Source organism: Poecilia reticulata, linkage group LG3 (assembly GCF_000633615.1).
Source record: "Poecilia reticulata strain Guanapo linkage group LG3, Guppy_female_1.0+MT, whole genome shotgun sequence".
Classification (NCBI taxonomy): domain Eukaryota; kingdom Metazoa; phylum Chordata; class Actinopteri; order Cyprinodontiformes; family Poeciliidae; genus Poecilia; species Poecilia reticulata.
Genome location: NC_024333.1, coordinates 32,544,118 through 32,553,459, shown reverse-complemented (window position 1 = coordinate 32,553,459; position 9,342 = coordinate 32,544,118). Strand labels below are relative to the sequence as shown.

General features: G+C 42.9%; 1 protein-coding gene and 3 non-coding genes across 4 annotated transcripts; 3 read left to right on the top strand and 1 right to left on the bottom strand.

Annotated features, from left to right (window-relative positions):
* Positions 1-206: 206 nt before the first annotated feature.
* On the top strand, positions 207-9,087 carry LOC103462980 (alpha-2Db adrenergic receptor-like). Its single transcript, XM_008406059.2, has 2 exons — positions 207-925; positions 7,881-9,087. Exons 1-2 carry the CDS (start codon positions 644-646, stop codon positions 9,006-9,008), a joined length of 1,410 nt encoding a protein of 469 aa, XP_008404281.1. The 5' UTR covers positions 207-643; the 3' UTR covers positions 9,009-9,087.
* trnai-aau (transfer RNA isoleucine (anticodon AAU)) lies at positions 4,731-4,804 on the bottom strand. The gene has a single exon. It is a non-coding gene; the product is annotated as a tRNA-Ile (tRNA).
* Positions 4,970-5,042, top strand: trnav-aac (transfer RNA valine (anticodon AAC)). Its single transcript has one exon. It is a non-coding gene; the product is annotated as a tRNA-Val (tRNA).
* On the top strand, positions 5,159-5,230 carry trnaq-cug (transfer RNA glutamine (anticodon CUG)). The gene has a single exon. It is a non-coding gene; the product is annotated as a tRNA-Gln (tRNA).
* Positions 9,088-9,342: the final 255 nt, after the last annotated feature.

Below are 9,342 nucleotides of genomic sequence, written 5' to 3'. Positions count from 1 at the left end.
TTCCCAAATTCCAACCCTCTCATCGTTTCCATCCTCTTCCTCCTCTCTCAAATCCCTCTTGTCTTCTCCTTCAAAGATCTGCTGCTCGCTCGCGCTCCTCTTCACGGATCCCTCGCTCTTTCCTTTCATCCCTCCTGTTAGTCTCTCCTCCTCCTCCTCTTCCTCCTCCTCTTCCTCCAGCAGAACAGAATCAGTGCAGCAGCAGCAGCAGCAGCAGAGTCACTTCGCTCTGCAGCAACCAAAGTGGGGACCTCTTCTTCTTCCTCTTCTTCTTCTTCTCCTTTTTAAATCTAATTTTCAGTCATTTCTGATCCACTTTTTTCCAGTTGTGCTGATTTTCCTSAGCAGCTGCAGCAGCATGACGGTTCCTGTCCTTGCGGCTCCGGCGTGCGGACGCACGCTCTGCTTCTCTTTGCTTCTCGTTGGAAATAACTGGGCCACCGTTTCTGTCAGCTTCCATGGATGTGATAGTTTTTAAAAAAGTGTTTGATGATGCTCCACCTGAAGATTGGCCTCAAGCAGCCGCATTTCGACCGCCGCCGATGAGGTCGAGCGTCTAAAACCTGCAGGATTTTGGTTTTTATTTCATTTTCTGTCAGAATCTTGAATTTTTTTCTCCATCAAATGAACTGGAGGCTGAAGGATGGACTTCGCAGACGACTCAAACTCGTCCGTCAACCAGACGTCGTCCTCCTCCCTGGCGAAGTCGCCTCCGTTTCCTCCTCACTCGCAGGCGGCGTCGGTGTGCATCGTGCTGGTGGTGGCGGTCATCATCCTGGGGACGGTGGTGGGGAACGTTCTGGTGGTGGTGGCCGTGTTCACCAGCCGAGCCCTGCGGGCCCCGCAGAACCTCTTCCTGGTGTCGCTGGCGTCGGCGGACATCTTGGTGGCCACGCTGGTCATCCCCTTCTCGCTGGCCAATGAGGTGACGGGTTTACTAACACTTTAAGTTGAAAATATAACAATAAAACTAAGAATGTGTTTTATTGGATGGTTTCCATTTTTTTTACACTTAAAAATGTGAACATTTGGGTTTCAGAGCGCGTTTCCTTGCAGGATATTGAGTTCAGTTTGTAAATTTACAGCAAACGTCCAGTGGAAGAAAGTAAAATATAACTTTGATTGTGAGAATGTGTAGTCGAACTCTACAAACCTCAGTCTGGGTTCGGTTTGGATTCACATGTAAACGCCAAGCAGACCAGAGACCGCTTCAAAAGCAGGAAGCGAACTACAGCGCAGGGCATTCTGGGTAAATACAACCAAAGCTAACATCCTGGCCCAGTGCTAGTGGGAGAAATGGTTTGTGGATTTTAGCCAAAGGCAAAAGAGAAATCCTAAAATCCGATGCCACTCTACTGTTGTTTGCATTTTGTGAAGAAGGAAGTTGCTCTCAGTGTCTTCAGGGGTTTTAGTGTCGTTTCCTTCAGTGGTTCTTGGTGCAGCGCCCCCACAGGCCAGGAGGGGAACAGGTTCCTCTAAGGGTTTGGTTGGTTTAACTCAGAGACAAAGAGAACCACAGCAGCTGGAGCTGGAGCAGATGCTTCAGTTCTGATCCCAAATTGAACAGAGTCGGATCGGGTAGATTTCTGAACATGCATGCAATACTTTTCCCTTTTTTTTTGACCTGATAATTCAGAAGTAGAAATTTCTACTGCTTTCAAAACATGAAATCTGCACAACAGAAGCAGCAGCAGTAGCAGGTTCAGATGCTGTTTGGAGAACTCTGCTCGTTTAGGATTTCCCTTTGGGGGAACAAACACGCTCCCTACCGGAAACAGCCGGGTGCCCAGAGGGAACGTCCTGATTTGAACGCAATTTGGCGAGCTTCATGCAGATCAGCGACGGCTGTGTGAAGGTTTTCACTCCGGAAGGAGCTGCAGGGCTCAGACCGACCACCAGAGGGCAGTGGCGGTTCCATCACAAGCTAAAGGTCCGAGTTATCAGGCTGGAGATCAGACCCACAGGATCGATTATTGAAGCATTATTTATAGAAACATGGCTGCAATTTTCACAGCAAAGCATCAAGAAAGAAAAGGGGCCAAAAAGGGGAAAGGGAATTTATTGTCGATGATGCTTCTGATAATGATTATATATATATATATATATATATATATATATGTGGTGCCGTTTGTAAAGTTGGGAGAAAGAAAAGGAGGTTCATTTTTTAAAGTCATATTTCCACCATATTATTCATTCATTTATAAATGTCACATTTTCAGAGTAAATATTTTATCAGCAAACTAAATGTTTAGCTTCCAAACTAAATATTATGCTCTTTGGTAGATAAATATTTTGTTTGTAAACTTTATATTTAGTTAGCTCTGAGCTAGCTAAATATTTACTATTCAGATTGGAGCTAAATATGTTATTTCTTAAATAAATGTTTACTCTAAGTATTTAGTTAGCTCAGCGCTAAATGTTTAGCTCCCTAAGAAAATATTTAGTTTGGAGTTATAGATATTTGCTCGCTAAATAAATATTTACTCTTAATATTTAGCTAGCTCTGAGCTAACTAAATATTTAGCTTAGAACTAAACGTTTTGCTCACAAACTCAATATTTAGCCGTTAGCTAGCTGAATATTTTGTTTGTAAACTCAACTCTGCAATGTTTTGCAGTTCTATTTTATATGAATTTACTCTGTTTAGATACAATTAGCTTGAAGTACTGATTGATATAAACGACTGAAAACGGAGAATCACTCAAATCCCACGACAACTGAACATAAAAACAGCGGTAATAAAAAATAACTGAATAAGTTAAGTAGAAGCGGTAGGTATTCACTGCCTCTCCTGGAATCAGGTGGAGGATGTTTTCATGATGCATGAGTTTCTGCTGCTGGAGGAGCTCCGGGGGAATATGGATGGGGTTGTGCATCGATGAGGGAGGGGGCAAAAGAAGCACTTTTTGATGAATAAAACATGATGACACATATATATATGAAGCTTAAGAGTCTCCATGGAGTTTTGGAGAGATAAAAAAATACATGGAAATACTTCTATGAAGACAGAAATAGCCTGTTCTGTCCTGTTTCCTAACCTTCCTCTGAATACTCACCAGTATCTGTTGAGGCACAAAATTTTAGACATATAAGTCCATATTTAATTAGGGCTGTAGTGATACAATAATCTCACCATACGATACACGATATTCTGCTCACGATACGATATATATTGCGATATTCAGCAAACAATACAATTCAATACACTTTTGCGATTTTCTGAAAGATTTCAGAGGGACAGAGTGATTTTGGTGACATTTTGTGACCGTTATAGAGTTGGATTGAATTAATTTAACTGAAAACTGATTAAAAGCACCAACTACACAATACCTGGCTCTGGTTGGACACAGACTCAAAGTCGACAGCTGGACAAAATGAATCAAAGAAGTGGTGAGAAAACATGTTTCTTTCAGTTGAAACAGTACAAACTGTAGCTTACATGAATGTGTAAAGTAAATAAAGTAAATAAAGTTCACCAAGTACCTGCTCTGAATAGTTTGATAACTTTTTAACACTTAACATCTGAAGGAATCACTCTAAGCCTGATGGCCTGATCACTCTCACGGTGAAGCAAGCAGTGAGTGAGCAAGGTGACAGTTGGATGTTACGATACTCACGGATGAATATTGATTTTTTTTCTAGGAAAGAAAATATCGATATTTATCGCAAAATCGATATTATTACACAGCCCTAATTTAAAGATATGTCATAAAAACACTAAAACTTGAATTACATGTCCCCGTTTTTTGCCTGTTCCCTGCAGGTTTTGTCCAGCAACTCTGACTTCCTCCCAAAGCTCAAAAGCAAACTTGCTACTTCATTTGCAATCGTGGGTCCAACTCAAGATCGTCTCATTAGCCGTATTGGACTGGCAACATGATGACCTTTGACCCCTTTGAGACTCTCTGTAACCCTAATCATGACTGTTATCACAGGACAAAGAAGCTTCTGTGCTACCAGCTAAAATAAATAACTTTTGAGCTAGAAAAGTCTATTTATAATTCATTCATATAAATAAACTTATAAATAATAATATAAGTCATTAATATAAATTATAAAGGAAATATTTAGTTGGCAGAGATGGGCACCACTAACTAAACAGTTAGTTGAGCTAATCCTAAAGCATTAATTATAACTGTTAGTTCTGCTAATGCTAAATGCAACATGGTGTTTAGTGAAAGCTAAATATGCTAAACACCATATTGCTAACTTGTACCAAGTTGAGCTAAATATTTAGTTAGCAAGAGAAAAGCTAACTTCTACCAAGTAGCCAACAGGACATCAGTAGATTTTTAACTGTTTTCTGGAGTTATACAAAAATATTCTGGAAGGACAAATATCATTCATCAAAAAAAAAATAAAATTACTTTTTTATTATTTTCAGTTACATATAGAACCATTAAAATCAAGTTTTAGACCATTCCTGTGTTGATTTCTTTTTTAACCATTTCTTATTTTCAATAGTTGATTGTACTTCAGAGCCATTTTTTGTTTGGATGTATAGATTTTATTTTTCACCCTGAATTGGCCAGTATGGGGATTGAACCCATGACCTTGGCGTTACCAGCACTACGCTCCGACCTGCTGAGCTAACCTACCTTACAAACTGTTGAGTTTCCATGGATTTAAGAAGAACCTACATGATTTTACAACAATATTTGATAAATGTTTTTCAAAATCAATAAATGAAAAGGTTTAACTTGATTATCTGAAACAATTTATATTTCAACTGGCCAGTAAGGGGATTGAACCCATGACCTTGGCGTTATTAGCACCATGCTCTGACCAGCTGAGCTTACCAGCCATGTACAATGCTGTCTTCTCATTGAGGTGGTGAGAGGTCAGCATGGTGTAGTGGTCTGTGCTCTGAATCCAGGCATCTGAGTGCAAGTCTCACTAGAAACTTGATGTGTTGCATCTGACATCTTCAAATGTGGAACCTCAAACTGAAACAAAGAAGAGAAGTTCAGTTTCTGTAGTGTAGTGGTTATCACGTTTGCTTAACACGCAAAAGGTCTCTGGTTCGAAACCAGACAGAAACAGATTTTGTACGTTGTGCTTCTAACAGGGACAACAAGTGTTTTCGTGACGGTTCATATGCCAATCGACTTCAATGCAGGCATCTTTGAAATCTAGGCTACTTAAAATGCCGCTTGGCGGGTCTACGGTGTAATGTTTAGCACTCTGGACTCTGAATCCAGTGATCTGAGTTCAAATCTCAGTAGAACCATTGGTCTCTGTTCATGACTTCTTCAATAGCTTTGTTTTTTTCACCTACTGGACTCAAACATGCTAAAAATATTCATATTTTTAGCATATTTGAATCTATTTGTGAGCCTTTCTCTCTCTGTGTGGAGCTGCTGGTGCTTCATCCCCCACTTCATCCCATCAGTGTCAGCCGGCTGCTTTTCACCGGCTGGTAATAATTGCGATCAATCGGAGGCTGACCCTTATTCCCTTATTCCCACATGCCTCGGTTGTGTTTCCTCGTCTCTGCAGGGAGCAGCTAACAGCTTTATTGTTGAGGTTTTTTCATGAAACAGTCGGCTTTGTTGTCTGGATTCTTCTTGGTTTTTTTGGTCTTCATTGTTAATCATCTTATAATTAAGTGTTTTCCAGTTGATGGACTGATGGAATTATAATGAGGCGACTCATTGTTTAAAGAGCGAGAGAGAGGAAATGGAAGAAAAAAAAACACAAAAACAACAATATGTGTGACGTTTGAGTCCAAACTGAGTCCAATTTTATAGGAAAAATATGTTTTTTAATGAAATATTTCAACAAAACACCCAGGAAAAGGATTTAGAATAGCATTTAGTTTCAGCTTACATCTTAAATATTAAGAGGACCTATAAGTGGTTTCACTGCTTGGATCATTTTGTAGCTAAATTATTTATGAAATGATTAATTAATAGAGTCTTCTTTAGTTTATCTCCAGATTGATTTCACATAATGAGTCGGTTGTGCAGAAGATGGATCAGAGGAGCAGTTTAGTCTGTTATGCTAATTTAACTGAAAACGTTAATGTCAGGTTCTGGGAACTGATCATCACCTTTATCAGAGTTTTAACCGACCAAATGTTCTGGTTTAACTGACGTTTTGAACGTTGCTCTTCCTCTGCCTCGACTGGCGCTCCTGCTGACTCTAACAGAAACCTGAGTTAATAGGTTTCAGAATTAAATCCATAACAGACACATGCTGGCAGCATCAATACCCCCTTACTTCCATTGATATAGATAGAAATTCAAGCAAATATAGTGTGTCTTGGTGGAATACTTTGAGAATATGGATGTTGTTGCGGTTTCCTGTTGGACCGGTGTGACTCCACTCGCGTTCAGTAAAAACAGAATCGGTTCTGTGTGTACATGCTTTCATTAATAATGAGTGTGGATTTACTGTGGCACCAGGGCAGAGCAGAGTGGGACCAGATGGAGTAAATTAGGAGTAAGAATTTAGTGGAGCTTTTGCACCACTAAAAGCTCCACTAAGCTTTTAGTGGTGCAAGCCCCTTGGTAAGGGGCTTTTTGTGGTGCCCCTTACCAAGGGGCTGGTCAGAACCAGCCCCTTGTTCTACCTTTTGATTCCTGCTGATCCTTTGCAACTTGGCCACTAAATCACTCCAGGCGCCATGATGGATGTCGGAAATGTGGGAGGAGTACTGAACAGACAGACTGACACCGTTTCCCAAAGTTTTTTTTTCCAGTTTATTCATGGCCTCTACTTGTTTGAATCAAACTAATGTGTCTGTAACTCTCCTGGTTGGGGCTCACAGTCGGCGGGATTTACAAAGTTGGAAACAGCTAGCTTAGAAACCGACCCGATCCCTCCTGACGTGTTGATCAAATTACCGACCGTCATAAACAGTATTTCCCCTTAAACCGGAGCAGCTTTAAAAACGTACAAAAGACGAGATGCCAACCAGTTTTTTCCATACATGCTAGGCTATGTGACGGTGCGGCACTGTCTCCATGGTTACTAATGTTAGAGAGAAGTACCTTCTCCAAAATGCGATATTTTATATCATCTTTCCAATTATACTTATGTTAATATTCTTACCTTGCAAAAAGTGCAAATCCATGATCACACTGAGGGCTGCTAGTCATGATTGAAGGCTGCTGTCCATCGCCGCCGGATCTTTCCTCATTAAGTCATAAGAAAAAGTGACAAGTTTGGTTTCCATCCTATAACCATGTTTACTGTGAAATCAACTAAAGAGAAGCGATATTTGGTTACAGACGACTGTCTTTGACTAGCTTTAAAGGAGTCGAGGTTGTTTTGACGTCCGTCGTGGCGGAGTTCTGGGGAACGTGATCTCATCAAGGGTCAATCAAGGGTCTTTCATCCAGCATATGGTTGAGAAACGATACGCTTTATGGAAGGATGGACATACTGTATGTTACCCAGTCGCTAATGTTTACCCAAGATGCAATGCTTTCCAGAATTGACATTCCCTATGTGAACAGGAAAGCGCCAAGCCAAACACCGTCTTTAACATTCCTCTGGCTCCAACTTTAGTTGCTTGGAAGAGTGGCCAATGCCACAGCCAAACTACAGCCAGACTAAAATTCTAAAACATTGCAGAAAATTTACATAATTGTTCATAGCTTCTCCTTGTGTTCACTGATTGGCTCAGTAAGTGGGAGAAATCCCAGATAGAGCACTGAATAGAGATTAACATCGAGCGACATTGCATTGATAGGCAATGGCCAGGCCAGCAAGGCAGAGGAATATTACAAAGTCAAGATGTCAAGACCTACCAAAGATGATCCTGAAACTGAAGTGTGAGAACAGTTCTGCAACCCGATCACTGCAACTTTTCTCAAACTTTAATTAAGAATCCACACAAGTTCCACTCTGACTGCTTTCTTGTCCTTTTTTAGATCATGGGGTACTGGTACTTTGGCTCCACCTGGTGCTCCTTCTACCTGGCTCTGGACGTCCTCTTCTGCACCTCCTCCATCGTCCACCTTTGCGCCATCAGCCTCGACCGCTACTGGTCCGTCACCAAAGCCGTCAGCTACAACCGCAAGCGGACCCCCAAGCGGATCAAAGTGATGATCAGCATCGTGTGGCTCATATCCATCGTGATTTCCTCGCCGCCACTCCTCATGTCACAGAAAGACAGCGATTTAGAGGGGGAAGACAGGAGCGAGGTGAGCCGGCAGGAGTGCCTCATCAACAACCAGACGTGGTACATCCTCTCATCCTGCATGGTGTCCTTCTTTGCCCCCGGCGTCATCATGATCCTCGTCTACTGTAAGATCTACCGCGTGGCCAAGCAGAGGGCCTCCACCGTGTTTGTGGCAAAGAACGTGATGGAGAGGCAGCCGTCGCAGTCCGAGACCTGCTTCGTGGGCGGTGGCGGTACCTGCCAACGGAAGGGCAAGGCCCAGTATGAACTGGAGAGTCCCCAACCCGGACACCGACGCAGCTCTTCCAACGTCGACAGCAACAGCAGCAACCACAGAAGAGGAGAGCTGGACGATATCGACTTGGAGGAGAGGAATCCGGACCCAGAAGTAAAGGAGTCTTTTTCCTCATCCCTGAGGTTCCCCCGGAGAGTTGGTGGAAGAGTGAAAACAGACGATGTAGACGGTACAACAAACAGACTCAAACTGCCCCCGCCGCCACCGTCCTGTGCCTCCATCTCCTGGGCCTCGTCCGACCAGTGCTCCCAGAACTTCCTGCTGCCGTCGCCGCTGCCCGTACGCAGCAGGCAAATGTCACTGTCCAAGAACAAGGTGGCGCAGATGAGGGAGAAGCGGTTCACCTTTGTCCTGGCGGTGGTGATGGGCGTCTTCGTGCTGTGCTGGTTCCCGTTCTTCTTCACCTACAGTCTGCACGCGATCTGCCGAGAGAGCTGCACCATCCCGGAAACGCTCTTCGACCTGTTCTTCTGGATCGGATACTGCAACAGCTGCCTGAACCCCATCATCTACACCATCTTCAACCGGGACTTCCGCAGGGCCTTCAAGAAGATCCTGTTCCACGACCATAAAAGGACATGAGTGTCTGAGCGCGCGCAGCTTCGGTTCCTGTTCTGCACTGTGCTGTCAAAGCGACATTAAAGGGCTTGTCACACAGCTGGCTGCTGCTTCTTATTCCAGGGTTCCTTCAAAGTTTGGGAAAGTTTAGGATTTCCTGGTTTTTAGGCCTGAATCAGTCAAAAGTTAATCTCAATGATCTTCATCCATCGCTCCATCCAACCGTCTGTCATCCATCCATCCATCTGTCATCCATCCATCCATCTGTCCATCCATCCATTTGTCCATCCTTCCATCCATCCATCCATCCATCCATCCATCCATCCATCCAACTAACCATCCATCCNAACCATCCATC

Excerpts from the sequence above, each read along its gene's own strand:
- LOC103462980 (XM_008406059.2), top strand. The coding sequence starts at position 644 with ATGGACTTCGCAGACGACTCAAACTCGTCCGTCAACCAGACGTCGTCC. Across the intron at positions 926-7,880 it reads CCTTCTCGCTGGCCAATGAG|ATCATGGGGTACTGGTACTT; the intron begins GTGACGGGTTTA and ends GTCCTTTTTTAG.